The 14,433-nt window shown below is 45.1% G+C and overlaps 4 protein-coding genes across 4 annotated transcripts in view; 1 reads left to right on the top strand and 3 right to left on the bottom strand.

Moving 5' to 3' along the window:
- Positions 1–19: 19 nt before the first annotated feature.
- On the bottom strand, positions 20–2,484 carry kgd4 (alpha-ketoglutarate dehydrogenase subunit 4). Its single transcript, XM_084468340.1, has 5 exons — positions 2,251–2,484; positions 1,845–1,951; positions 1,186–1,249; positions 796–1,001; positions 20–575 (listed from the first exon to the last, which is right to left on the bottom strand). The coding sequence occupies exons 2-5, from the start codon at positions 1,896–1,898 to the stop codon at positions 558–560; spliced, it is 342 nt and encodes a 113-aa protein (XP_084324466.1). The 5' UTR covers positions 1,899–1,951; positions 2,251–2,484; the 3' UTR covers positions 20–557.
- A 461-nt stretch (positions 2,485–2,945) lies between these two features.
- On the bottom strand, positions 2,946–5,984 carry LOC311343586 (betaine--homocysteine S-methyltransferase 1). The gene is made up of 8 exons (XM_084468478.1): positions 5,850–5,984; positions 5,173–5,305; positions 4,893–5,005; positions 4,529–4,720; positions 4,251–4,398; positions 3,965–4,147; positions 3,530–3,758; positions 2,946–3,428 (listed from the first exon to the last, which is right to left on the bottom strand). Exons 1-8 carry the CDS (start codon positions 5,868–5,870, stop codon positions 3,251–3,253), a joined length of 1,197 nt encoding a protein of 398 aa, XP_084324604.1. The 5' UTR covers positions 5,871–5,984; the 3' UTR covers positions 2,946–3,250.
- A 336-nt stretch (positions 5,985–6,320) lies between these two features.
- LOC311343585 (betaine--homocysteine S-methyltransferase 1-like) lies at positions 6,321–10,094 on the bottom strand. Its single transcript, XM_084468477.1, has 8 exons — positions 9,952–10,094; positions 9,461–9,593; positions 8,995–9,107; positions 8,681–8,872; positions 7,963–8,110; positions 7,567–7,749; positions 6,966–7,194; positions 6,321–6,729 (listed from the first exon to the last, which is right to left on the bottom strand). The coding sequence occupies exons 1-8, from the start codon at positions 9,967–9,969 to the stop codon at positions 6,543–6,545; spliced, it is 1,203 nt and encodes a 400-aa protein (XP_084324603.1). The 5' UTR covers positions 9,970–10,094; the 3' UTR covers positions 6,321–6,542.
- A 434-nt stretch (positions 10,095–10,528) lies between these two features.
- The window catches only part of LOC311343312 (LHFPL tetraspan subfamily member 2a protein-like), a gene marked incomplete at its 3' end in the record, with an annotated part of 18,385 nt that continues 14,480 nt past the window's right edge, over positions 10,529–14,433 (top strand). Inside the window, exon 1 of the mRNA XM_084468184.1 lies at positions 10,529–10,897. The remainder of the gene's footprint in view (positions 10,898–14,433) is intronic.

Raw genomic sequence — 14,433 nt, 5'->3', positions numbered from 1 at the left:
TAAATGAATAAATCCAAGGTAAACTTAAATATTTTAATCATTCAAAATCAGCATTTAATGTAAACGCATTCCCAGTATATTCACTTTCTTCCTTAGCCCCAATCCCTGCAGAAACACTCAACAATAAAACTCTGGACAGATTATTGCAACGAAACAATCCAACAGCTAAGATCTGTTATCTTAAATGTGCTTCAGCCTTTACATTGTGTATAGCTAGTGGCTTCAGGAGGGTATAACAGGCCTTATTGAATGCCTTATACTGTAATTGGAAAACAATGGAGTGCAGTTTGTCCAGCTACTGGTCCAATAGTAAAAATAAATGATAGATTGCCTTACTGTGTTTGGGATAACAAGATGGGAATTAAATCTCCTGTACAATTTAGACACAAGACAAGCGTAAAGTCTATACAATGTTTAAAAAACATTTAATATGTACATTTTCAACATAAACCATCTCATACATTGTGATGCATTGTGGCAGCAGGTGTCCTTGTGATGTAGAATAATGTTGAAGTGAAAAGAAGAGCTGAATTCTGCAGATAAGGTCTATTTAATGTTCACTCCGGCCCACCACGCTGTGGAAATTAAAAAAGAAAGTTACTACACATAACATATGCAACGCATGAAAGGGTGAATTCCATTTCAGTGTCAAATAGCAAATGGAGGAAAATCTTTGCATAAACATGAATACAAATACATCTGTACCGTTATTTTAAAACAGTAAAGTATGCTCTTCGGAGGCAGAAAAATGTTAATCCGAACACTGTCATCAAGTACAGACAGAGAGGGGCTGACCTGGATGTACTCCATCTCCTCCACCACCATGGGTCTCCTGCGGTACCTCTGGGGTACCAGCTGGATAGAGGCCAGGGTGTCTGGGGATCCAGGAAGCCTAGTGAAAGGAGCCGCAGGTCGGTAGGGAGGCGTTGTCCCTACCGACAGGGAATTGGGAGAGCTCTGTTGTGGCAGATTCACTGCCAATACTTTCATCGCCTCAGAGGCTGCAAACAATAAGGCAGAGAGGCATTTTTAGCACAAGAAATGACTCGTGTGCTTGATTTAATATGAAAGTCATGAACTTTCAAAAATCTATAATATAACATATACAATACATACAAGTAATGATGCAACTATAAGCATAGTACAAACACTCATCAGGATAATTACAAAAACACACCAACTTACCATTAGGCTTTACCCCGCCTAGCCGGTCAGGAAACTTAATCAGTGGTGCACGGGGCCTTATAGCCTGAACAACAAATGACAGTGGACATTATAGCACAACACATTTTATTGGAAGGCATAGAATGATGAATAGGACGATTTACAGGATTGGTAAGTTTGGTACATCATTTGCGTCAATAGAGGAAACGTACTTAATATGTAATATGTGAAACAAATATAGGCTACAATAACTGGTTCCCATCAATCGAGTCCTACAACTTATTAAACAACTTGAAAAGTTGTCGATATCGGTTTCCATGACATTAGCCTAACAATATCGATCTTCAACGATGACTGTCAATGATACATATAGCAATATCTGGCATAGACATTTAATTCGACATTGACTTTCTACTTTAGCCTAAGCCTAGCCGTTTTGTATCTTCAACAACACAGAAGATGTTGGCATAACATGGACACATATCAACAAGGACACGGGCAAAGGTTGGCCATTCCGATACCTCCATCGATTCCGGTACCTTCTATTCATATTTTTACGTAAGTACATCACAAGACAATTGGTTCTGATGACGTTTGAACAACGTCTCCTTAAAACGAGCGACTACAAGCAGCGCATATTATGATATAGGACGAGTATGAGAGCCATTAAGGAGCCATACCTGAATTACACGGACGGCGGGAGCTGCCATTTTGGAGCTGACTTTGCTACCCATGATGACCTCGTCCTTTAATTCCGGGTAGATAGCTGCAAGGGCCACAAACACCACTAGAGGGCAGAAGAGGAGCGTGATGACTGCTGAGTCCTGACCAACACTTTCACATATTATAGCTACCATTTATGTACTGCGTCCTTTTTTAAACTTGATGTGTGAATTGTTTGTAGTCTTGTTATTTTACATTGTCACGTTTTTAACCGCATTGGAAATATTCACATTGAAATAATGCTTCCAAATCGCAAGCTACAGTCTATGGTCGAAACACACACTGATAAGAGACGCTAGCGAATATTAAACAAAAGCCTCATCCGTATGACATTTATAGAGGTTTACCATTAAACATATTTACCTTGCTCAAAATGTCTTTAATCGACAATGTCGTGACCTGGAGGTCGATCAGTATCTGCTCAGGACATACTAGCACGAGGGTGTATAACCTTACTGGATAGTGGATGAATATAATATAGATCCCACTTATCGTACTGCATCCAAATGGTGTTCACCACCGTTAATTACGGACAATATTCAAAAATGAATAGCCGATATAAGATATCCACTAGCTAGCATCTATAAAAGGCGCTTACGTTGACATCCATCTCAGCCTGAGATACAATTCCACTTGGTCACGTGGTCCGATGGACGCTGCGTCCAGCAGATCACATGATCCCAGTGAGAACGTGCGAGTCAATAACAGAACATGAAACAATTTTTCCAAAAAAACTAAGATACTCGATGAACGTACTAGCCCACTATATCCCAATGTAATCTACGATATAACCCAAATACCTATGGAATACTACAGTGAACATTGATACATACAATTTCGTTCTTATCTTGATGCGGTTGTTTTCTTCACACAGTAATTAATAACTTATCATGCATGCAAGATTCATTCATAAGTCATTCCATTGTTTACAATCGCCCCAGGTTTGAAACCAATTTGATAATTGTTAAGTATTCTTAAATAGGGATGGAGGCATCGTTTAATGCAGTAGTAGCAATTGTCACTCCATTTCAATGGCCAAGAAATCAGAAAAACAAAAATTTCACAAAGGTGTATTTTATTACAGCAAATGGTCCAGAAGCTACATGGGCTAGTTCCAAATTGGAAATGCAGTATGTATATGGAATTGCTTTAACATCAGCGCAGCTTATTTATATTCTTTCAGTTTTTTTCCAACAGTTTAGAAACTTGCCCTTGTAAATGGGAATGAGACAGGTGCTGCATTACCCAAGGAGGATGACTTTACAAATGTCTGCTGTACGTTCAGAACTGTAAACAGATCAGATTCACAACAGGTGAACCTGGTAACCTGGTGAGACAGGTCAGACTAAGGCTACTGAACAGCTTAATGGGCCTTGGCCTTCTCGAACAGGGGCTTGAGTTGCTCCTGGGTGGTGGCCTCCTTCTGCTGCATGAGGTCAGCGTGGCCCTTGGTAACGCCCCAGCCGTCAGGGCTGGCCATAGAGGGGCAGAGGGGCCGTCCGGATGCTGGCTTCAGGCCCTCCCAGTAGTCACGACGAGCCCTTGAGAAAAAATACAATGAGGTTTTACACAACAGTTACAAATCCCATCTGTGCATTTATCTTTGCGTTATAAAAGTTCTGAGGGCACATATTCTTCTCACCTGGCTCTGACCCACGGCTTGGTGTGCATCTCCAGGCCGGCGCCCCACATGCCGTGTTTCTCAGAGGCGGCGGGCATGCATCCCCTCTCGGTGGCCAGCTCCTCCGCCACGGCCCTGATGTGGTAGGGCTCAAAGCCGCAGCAGCCGCCGATGAAGCGGATGCCCGCGTTGTAGGCCTCCCGGGCGTACTGGTGCATGTCCCAGCGGGTCAGGATCCTGGGCTCCAGTCCTAAAGTACACAAATTGGTGTCACCGCAAACCAGATCGTGCCTGGGCCCCCGGGTAATGTGGTGAAGGCTCCAGTAGAGGGCGCCCTGCAGCAAGTTTAATACCAGTGCACGCATGCCTGTGTCATACATAACCAGTATAACCGTTTTATAATTGAACACGATGTGTTCAGTGTTGTGGAAATCTAGAAAAATATGGAAAGCTAACCGAAGGGGAACTCTGGCAGGTCGATGAATCCCTGGCAGCTGCAGTCAGGGGTGTGGAAGGCCAAGGGCTGCACCATGTAGTGGGCCTTAAGACCAGCCTTCTCCACTGCATCCTTCATCATCTTCACAGCCTTCACACAGGTCATGGGGTCAAAGTGGCAGTTGATGCCCACAATCTCGGCACCTGGAGGGCCAGAAGTAGTTCAACTTTAACCTTGGGATACAGTCAGACCAGAGCCCTTGCAGAGAGTTGTTCATGTGCACTATTGTGAGAGGTTTGTACCCACCAGCCTTCACCAGCCTGACGGCACAGTCCCCGGGGGTGACCCCGTGCATGTCCCCGTCCGGTCCGATGCACATGCAGGCGGCCACCGGCTTCCCTGTCTCCTTCAGCGTCTGTACAGCCCACTCGGCCTCCTCAACGTGCTCAAAGTACTGCAGGCAGGAGATGGGACACGTTAGCAAAAAACACGGACAAGCTGCCAACCCACCTCACCTGGAATGGGTCTGAATGACCACCAACAACCAGAACAATTGGTTCTAGGATGGGTTACATTTGCTGTACCTCAGCGATCAGGAAGTCCACGTCTTTCTTAACAAACACGTCCAGCTGCTTCTTGAAGATGGCCTTCACCTCCGTTTCACTCTTGCAACTCAGATAAGAGGGAGTCTGGCACACACCCCCGGCCACCAGGGCGTCCCCCTCGTTGGCCACCTCGCGAGCCAAGTCACACGCCGCCTCGTTGATCTGGGCTCCCTGGAAACGTAATTCAGGAAAGAGGAAACCGCTTGAGCCAATGACGACGTTCCTAGTAGGATGCACATTACTGACACAGTAAACCAACTCATGCCATCAAGTCCTATACAAATTAGTCCTATCCAAATGCTTTTCGATCCACAATATTGTTTTTGTCGTTCCAGCAACCTACTGTGAAGCCGAGCTGGTTGCCCCTGTTCTCCAGTTTGTCGTCACTGGCGTAGAAGGTGAAGGTCTGCATGACGTTGGACCCAGCCCTCAGGAACTCCCTGTGCAGCTGTCGCACTGAAGAAAAGAAGAAGAAAAAAAGACAAACGTCTTTCTGACTGCCCTGCTGCAGATGATGTGTGTCAAGGAATTCATTGGAACAAACCATGGAAATATTTCAAATGTCAACCTTTAAGTTTATCTAGTAGTTTTAATGGGAAAAAAATGTGCCTGGTCCTCCCTACCTGCTTCTGGGTGCTCTGCAGCGGCTTCAGGGGTCCATGGTCCAGCCTTGACGTAGCCCCTCTTCTCCAGGGCGAACACAAAACCACCATCTCCAATGACGACCTCGCCAGCGCCAAGGCGCTCCAAGATACCCTGCAATTACAATACCAGTTACAGTGCAGTTTTTCTTGGAGAGCGCATGTTGCAAGCCAAGTCCACTTATAGGTGGGCGGCAACGCGCGTGTGCATGAAGTATAACAGGTGCTGTGCAAATAGGCTACTGCAATTTTAGGTCAGGATTATTTGTATAAATATATAAGTATAAGTATAATGGTTGTGAAACACATTTGAGTGTCTAAAACCGAGTAAGCAGATTGTCACGCGTTTGAAAACAGTTGCTGCCAATGATGCATTGGATTTACGCAGATGGACTAAGCTTGATAACGAAAGATTCATCATCAAAGTAAATGTTAATTCTGAAGACAACAAACGAGTGAATCGAAACGGTCCTACTGAGAAACGTCTGCCTTTGGCTTTGCTAGACGACATTTAGCAGAGATCAAAACCAAGTCGATACATCAAATAAAGATACATGACAGACAAATTAAAATCGTATCGCGCTTGATGCTTTAAAAAAAATAACCCAACAGGCTGTTAAAGGGCTGAAATGTGTTGAATGTGCAGACCATACACATACCTTTTTTCCTGAGGGTGCCATCCTTTCAAAACGTCAGATCCTGACCGTTGTGGCTGAAGTGTCTTAGAGTTCAGTCACACGGCCTATATATCCAGTGTACTAGGGGAGGGGTCGGACAACACACTTCTGATTGGCAAGATGCAAGTTGCCCAGCCTAACGTTTCATTACTCGCCCGACTCTTGCTGAATGAGGGTATTGTAAGTTATTTTTCTTAGGCTTTTTCTGGGTATTGGTACGTTTATCTGCAACCCTGTTGTTTACAGATTTCCTTTAATGACTGGCCCTGAGCAAACACATTAAAGCTCTTATAAAGTCATTTCAATGATGTTGCCTGCTTTTGCTACACAACCCTATCTGCCTTTTAAAATATTATGATCATATTATGTAATCAATACTGAGTTATGGGTGGCTGTTGTGGAGTGCAACACAAATAACATTAACGTCACAGTAAACACACTGCAGTACAAACACATTATTCAATTGAGTTTATTTTGTGGTAATTCACAGTGTTGCTCTAATCAAAGAGCGCTATTGGCTGCTACAAGTGCTTTGGTCCATAATTCAGACTGAGTAGAGCTCCCTTTCCGTCGCTCCGGCCTGGTTCTCTTGCCTCTTTTCATTTCACCAATTAGAGACAAGGTTCTTCTTGTTCTTGTTTTGCTTTTTGTTTCCCCTTTGCTGCTCGGCACTTCTCACGTGGATTTGGCCTTCTTCTGCAGCTCCACCACGTGCTTCATCTCCTGGCTGCTGGTGGCCTCCTTGTGCTGCAGGAGGTCTGCGTGCCCCTTGGTCACGCCCCATCCCTCTGGCGTGGACATGGACGGGCACTGGGGGCGTCCTGACGCAGGCTTGAGCTGCTCCCAGTAATCCCGACGGGCCCTGGGTAGACACAGATGTACCGCAGACGGTGAGTCCACAATGTGATGTTCACGTGACCCATTCATCTATTGAACACATCTTACGTAATGACATAACACAATAAGAGACGGTATCAAGAACCGCGGTGCATCGTTGCATCTCCTGTGCTCAACACACTATAACGAGCCGTGTTCGAGGTGCGGTTCTCCTTGCTCCTCTGAGTGTCTACTGTGGATGGATCTTTCGGCGGAACCCACCTGGCTCTGACCCACGGCTTGGTGTGCATCTCCAGGCCGGCACCCCACATGCCGTGTTTCTCGGAGGCGGCGGGTAGGATTCCCCTCTCGGTGGCCAGCTCCTCCGCCACGGCCCTGATGTGGTAGGGCTCAAAGCCGCAGCAGCCGCCGATGAAGCGGATGCCCACGTTGTAGGCCTCCCGGGCGTACGCGTGCATGTCCCAGCGGGTCAGGATCCTGGGCTCCAGTCCTATGAGTAGACGAAAGTCAGACGCAGTCCTACTGTGTTGTAGCAGAACCTCGGGGTCAAAGGAGGAAACTCATTTGCGCGATTTGGATGACATCTTCAGACGAGATTGTACGTGTAAACGTGTAACGTGTTTTAATTGTTCTTCTAAAGTGGCAAGTCTAAACAGTGTCGATTTCAATTCTTTACAGATATATCTATATTTCTTTTACATTTGATAACGGCTGTCAATTGCGTGCTTACAGATTACCACCTGCAACATAATTGTTCGAAACAAATGTGACAAAAGAGAAAGTGAATTGCCTGTTCACCCAGATTTGGATTTTAAAAAGTCTGATTTGTGATTGATGATTGTTGTGTAGTAATGTGCACTACCGAAGGGGAACTCTGGCAGATCGATGAATCCCTGGCAGTTGCAGTCAGGAGTGTGGAAGGCCAAGGGCTGCACCATGTAGTGGGCCTTAAGACCAGCCTTCTCCACTGCATCCTTCATCATCTTCACAGCCTTCACACAGGTCATGGGGTCAAAGTGGCAGTTGACGCCCACAATCTCGGCACCTGAAAATACAGGAAACATTGGTTTAAGGACAAACCCCATCAAATGAAATAGATTGAGGGAGACTTGTGCATTGAAATGTGCAGAGTTCAACTTCAAAGTAAACAGAATTCATGCCTCCATCCGTTTGCCCCAGATGGATACAGCTCTACGAGTATTCACACAACCAGTGAGCATAAAACAGCCAAAAGACGAGGGACGAGGGATGTACACACCGGCCTTGACCAGCCTCACGGCACACTCTCCTGTGGAGACGCCGTGCATGTCTCCCTCGGGTCCGATGCACATGTTGGCGGCCACCGGCTTGCCGCTGGCCTTCAGCACCTGGACGGCCCACTCGGCCTCCTCCACATGCTCGAAGTACTGCAAGGCGGGCCAACATAACATGATTCGTTTTCTCATTGGAATTCGGCTGAACTTTTACAATGTAAAATACGTGGAGAATAACAACATTGACATGTGCTCTAGAGTCTAAAACACATTCTGTCATGTAGACGCCAACTTAAAGGCTGCATGGATTAAGGTCAGTTTCTCTGACTGTGCAGCAAACATATAGAAATCTTCTTTTAGAAGATAAACATATAGAAAAATTTTCTTTTTTTTTTGCGAGCATAATTTTTTGAGAGAGGGTGGGGTTTGGAGTAGGGGGAATGGAGGAGTGGGGAACAGACTGTCCTGTTCCTGGCTACACTATGAGGAAAATAAATTGTTCCTCAGGATGGAGCACTCTAAGGTACACGGTGAGGAACACGGTGTACCTCAGAATGGAGCACTCTGAGGAACACCGTGAGGACAAAGTGTCCATCAGAATAAAGATCTCAGAATGGAGATCTTTTCAAAATCTAGATGAGCTAGCTTGAAATCTTACCCAAATCTTACACATTGTAGCGTTTAACATGCACATACTATGTAACTCTCTTTGTACTCCTATACCTCGGCAATCAAGAAGTCCACATTCTTCTTCATGAAGACATCCAACTGTTTCTTGAAGATCGCCTTGACTTCGGTCTCGCTCTTGCAGCTCAGGTAGGAGGGGGTCTGGGAGACTCCGCCCGCCACCAGGGCATCTCCCTCATTGGCCACCTCTCTGGCCAGGTCGCAGGCAGCCTCGTTCACCTGTGCACCCTGGGAGAAGGACGGAGGTCCAGAGGTCATTGATGATGACATTGACCTATGCCAATCTTAATAATTGATCTTGAAATAAGATAAACTTGAGATACGTTTTTTTATGTATCTTTTGTGCTCACCGTGATCTTCAGGGACTGACCCCTGTTCTCCAGTTTGTCATCACTGGCGTAGAAGGTGAAGGTCTGCATGACGTTGGCCCCAGCCCTCAGGAACTCCCTGTGCAGCTGGCGGACTGTGTGTGTGTGTGTGTGTGAGAATACAGGTGCCATGTTTAGGATGAAACAACACAATGCTCTATGTGGAGAGCTGTGTCTCGTGGGATCAATGGCAGTGTTTCTCCTGCATGTGTGTGACCACGCGTGTGTGTGTGTGTGTGTGTGTGTGTGTGTGTGTGTGTGTGTGTGTGTGTGTGTGTGTGTGTGTGTGTGTGTGTGTGTGTGTGTGTGTGTGTGTGTGTGTGTGTGTGTGTGTGTGTGTGCATCTTGCTTTCATGTGTGTCTGTGGTTTGGGAAATACATGTGTGAATGTGTGCCTGCATGTGTGTGTGTGTGTGGTTGTGTGTGTGTGTGTGTGTGTGTTTCTTACCAGACTCAGGGTGTGTGAAGGCAGCCTCAGGAGTCCAGGGGCCAGCCTTGACGTAGCCCCTCTTCTCCAGAGCGAAGACAAAGCCTCCATCGCCAATCACCACCTCTCCAGCGTTCAGACGCTCAAGGATTCCCTGTTAGCAGGCACGGAGACACAGAGACATAGGTCACTTCCTTCTGTAACACACCTACTGGCCCCATAACAAGGTGGTACGGCGTTAGCATCAGTATATGTTTAATGTAATATAAGTGTGGATTAGGGTATAAAGATGGCTACAGACTAGTGTAACCTTTGAAGATGTAATAAGTGGTTGGATACGATGAGACCACCACCACCCCTTCTTAACGCACACACCAATGGTACACACACACGCACACACACGCACACACACACACACACACACACACACACACACACACACACTTTTCCCCGACAGTGCTCTTTGTCCATCGATGATGCAGATGGCTCAATGCATACATCAGACCGCTTACCTTCTTGACTGGTGCCATGTCTCTTTCTCAGCCTCAGTTACAGCGCCAAGCACTTGGTAGCAGCGAAACTGTGTTTAGTGACCCAGTGAGTGGCGAACATCGTCCCCCTGGTCCCCTCTTATAGTGGAGGGGTGACGCCACCGCGCCAGGCCTCTTCTGTCACTGATTGACCCACGGTTTGGTTGGACGTTGCTCAACGCTCTTCATGGCTGTCAGGTCAGCGGTGAAAGTGGGGGGCAGGGGGGCCGCTTGTCCACGAGTTATGTGAGGGCAGCGTGATTGGCGATCATAGGGAATTAAAGAATTAAATAAGAATCATGGCGATCAGTTGTAGAATTTAGGAGTGCAATTAATTGAAATTGTCGAATGAAAGAAATTCGACTTACTATAGACTGCAGATTTCTGAGGCTTAATGTTTATGATGTTTTATAATTTGATGCTGACTGCAGTTGAATTAGTTGCAGGGGAATGGTGGTATAGCAAATTGTTGGTTGTTATTTTTACTTCTTCCGTCAGAGGCACGATTAGATAATATGTTGACAAAAACCTTTGACAGAGGAGGTTATCACACACACACACACACACACACCCACATCCACACACAGATGGTTCCCAGGTATATTAGCTGCTTTGTGGTGTTAAACTATTCCCATTTGGCCTCCATGTGTTTAACTGACACAGGAGTCAAAAACTAAATTAAACGATGAACAGGTCAGTGTCAATAAGTAAACTTCAATAAAGACAAATATTCACTAGTTTGGTGACCTTCAGCGAGGCAGTGGTGGTGGTAATGCTGCCGATACTGGAACAATCCAGTTCAAAGGAGAATGTTGTTGGCAAACCTAGGAACTTTATCAACACAGGCAAAGTTCAGGAAGAGAAAAAAATGTCCCAAAAACATTTTCAAAAATCTATAGTCCAACCATAGGATGCAGATGCATTGATGGTAAGTAGAAATGTATCGTTTCTCTTCTACAGTTTATTTTTTATTATAAGAAGCATGATCTAATTAACAACTAGAAATAGCATTATGGTCCTGAACATGGATTTGAGTTGATTTGTCCTTCTTGCTGTTGCTATTTTTGCTATCTATTTCATAATATTTAACGGTTCACCTGATGATCTAAGATAGCTGAAACGACTATGTTGGAATGAGTGTGTATCTGTGTGTGTGTGTGTGTGTGTGTGGGTGTGTATGGGTGTGCGTTGGTGTGCGTGTGTGCATGAGCGAATGTGTGTGTAATGCCGGGGGCTGTATGGGTGTTAGGCATGGGCGATTCGCGAACGATTCGGTCAGAACGAACGAATCCTGAAGGTGAACGACGAGAACTGATTCCCAAAAAGAAGAGAACTGATTCCTTTTTTTTTTTTAACATAAAATAAAATTATGGTCACTCAATCAATATGGTAAATAAAAGATAGAAACGAACAGAGCTTCGTCTCCCCTCGACTTCATTTTGATTGAGTCTAAAACGTTCTCATATTGATTGAGTCTAAAACGTTCTCAAACCACACGTGTAATGCTCGAGCGGCGTCGTAGGCTAATGCTACAGAAATTAGCTGTTTTCCCGAGCACCGTCACCGTCTGAGACCTTCTGGTGATCCCTTCTGGCATCCCAGACACCTGAGATGCCCTGCCAAATGACGTAACTGACCATATGACTTAACAAACTGAACGAACTGAACGAACGAATCAAACGAACGAATTGTGATAGTGAAGGGAACTGAAAGAACTGATTCCCGGAAAAGAATCATTTTGCCCATGCCTAATGGGTGTGAGTGTGTAATGCATGTGTGTGTGCTGTGTACTGTGATTCTGGACATTTTATAAAACTAGAGCAGCCAGAAAGACAGCAACTGGCCAACACACTTTCCCAGCTGTTTTTTTTTTATGGCCTCAGTATGAATGTAAATGTGAGTGAAAGTGGGCGTCTGTCTGTGTGTGTGTTTGTGTTGGTGCGTGTTTGTACTACAGCTGTACTGATCTCGCTATGAATGAAACTATTCTCTTCTGATCTCACTCCACTTATTATCGTGTGGGCACATGGAAAACATTAAAGAACTTAGGGATATGTTTATACTGTTTATAGATTTGAACCGCTGTATGTCTATGAATGACCACCTATGCTTATCTTGTCAATCTACTTCCTATAACATCATCATAAATTTGCAAGGCTGCCTTCGACAAATGCAGGATTGCACATACTTAATATTATATACAATTTAATTTACATCAAGTTGATATCCTATTGGTTTCAAACAATGTCCCATTTGAATAAAGATGCTTCTTTTACAGACTCCTGAAACCTAATCCCACTACATAAACATTCAACAGCTGGGAATGTTGAGGAACTTGCATATAGTGAATCCAAACGGGGTTTTCCACCATTATTACACATTGGGACAATGGTTAAACAGAACACACACTCTGCATCACCATTACAACCCTCTCCCCCCAGGCATAAATACAGGTCACTCCCATCGACTCATCATTAGTACTTCATGTAAACAGAACTCTTCATAGAGTTCTGTTTACATCTTTTAACCACCCAGTGGACCCCTGGACTACATTTTAGACCGGACTTGGACACTTGACACTGCTTTAATCATGCCCTTGTTTGTCGTCCTCTATGTTGTCTCACATGTTTGGAATTCCCTGCAACCTTTTACCATGCAAACAAATCGAACTGGAATGAATTTGAATTTGCATTTGAATTTAATTCAATTGAAATGCACTCAATAAAATGGAATTCAATGATCTTGAGTCTGAACGAGTTCTGCAGCAGTCCTCCCTGTTGCCTCATCAGGCCATAGGGAGGTGAGGGGTGGGTGAGGTTAGTGTGAGTGGTCGAAGGGGTCATCATGGCCATTTCTGTAAGCTTCAGTCATGCCCAAACACGGATCAACCTGACACCAATATATACTCACAATGAAGGCTGTGTGTGAGATCAGATGGGTACCAAGAAGGCTCTTGGGGTATAGAAACTCTTTGACTACAGGGTAAGCAAGGTCAACACATGTTCTCCTGCAGTATAGGTTAACTGTGTTTTCTTTTTTTCAACACACACAAACACACATGCAGCTGCCATGATTCAAAGAATGATAATGATATCAACCATTGATAACAAGAAACCATCTCAGACTTACAAATTGCATGTGTGTGTGTGTGTGTGTGTGTGCATATGTGTGGGTATGTGTGTGCATGTGTGCGTGTGTGTGCGTGTGTTCCCACGCATATGTGTGTGTGTGTGTGTGTGTGTGCATATGTGTGTGTATGTTTTTGTGTGTGTGTGTGTGTGTGTGTGTGTGTGTGTGTGTGGGTGTGTGTGTGTGTGTGTGTGTGTTGAAATCTAGAAATAACCCTGGTATGTTCAGAAACACCAGTGCTGACTCAGATCTCCGGTGTGGCAGATGTCTCGGATGAACACTAACCCTGTCTGGGCTCCCACCAGTCGTCAACAAGGCCCCCAGCCCCACAGACCTACAGCAGATGCTGCGCTATCGCCCCAAACAACAACACAATCGAACGGAAGGGCTGGTGAACGATATGAGTTTCATGAAACGTTGCTGTTCTCTTTCTTTCTACCCCCTTCCATTTCATACAACTAATACTCTTGTCCATGCAAACGAGCCAGTCCACACACTAGACAAACTTTTTATTAATATTTAAATGTGAGGATTGTTTTTCTTATTTCAGGGTGATATATTGTACCGCTTTGACCCTATGGATTCTATTTCCACTGCCGGCATGCATGTATTCCCTTTCCCTCAACTATGCCCGCTATTCCGTGCTGCCGGGCCTCTGCTGGCAGCTGTAATAAGCAATGCCTTGGAACAACTGGTTCTCCCAGGCTAGAACTAGAATCATGCTCGATGTGTACTCTGCACTGCAGGAAAAGGGATGGGGGGGACTGGGGTTATGGTTTTTGGTGCATGGTATCTTATGTATGTCATTGGTCAAGTCGAGCGGATTGGCAGTGGGATCGTGACTGCGTGGCAGTTTGTTTGTGGCTGTTGAGACATGGGGGTTAAGTGGGGTGGCATAAGTTAGAACTCAGGGTTGGTTTAAGCTGGTAGAGCTATCTGTGCTGCTCTGCATCCCTCAGTAGAGAGAGGGTGTGACTCGCGAGACCCTCATGGGATTGGTAAATGAGTTAGACTGCCGCAGCTTAAGAGGTGGTTAACCATTGACTTACTGATACGCTGATAAAAAGAACTAACTAGATTAGGACCGGCTACAAGTATGTTGCAAGTGATGTTTGTGCAAGTGTATGTGTGTATGTGTGTGTGAGTGTGTGGATATATAAGTGCTTGGGTGTTCTCACAAGGTACATGAAAAAAAAGCCCACTATTCAGCACCTTTTAGAGGGTGTAATTCTCTGCTATGAATGAGAGTGTGTGTCGATCTGCATGTGTCTGTAAGAAGATTATAGTTCCAGATAGACTCTTTACCTCTAAAGCCCCCTAAAAACTCCACCTCTG

Source organism: Micromesistius poutassou (genome assembly GCF_964030765.1).
Source record: "Micromesistius poutassou genome assembly, chromosome: 5".
In the NCBI taxonomy this organism is placed as follows: domain Eukaryota; kingdom Metazoa; phylum Chordata; class Actinopteri; order Gadiformes; family Gadidae; genus Micromesistius; species Micromesistius poutassou.
This window is presented reverse-complemented; position numbering and strand designations above follow the sequence as displayed.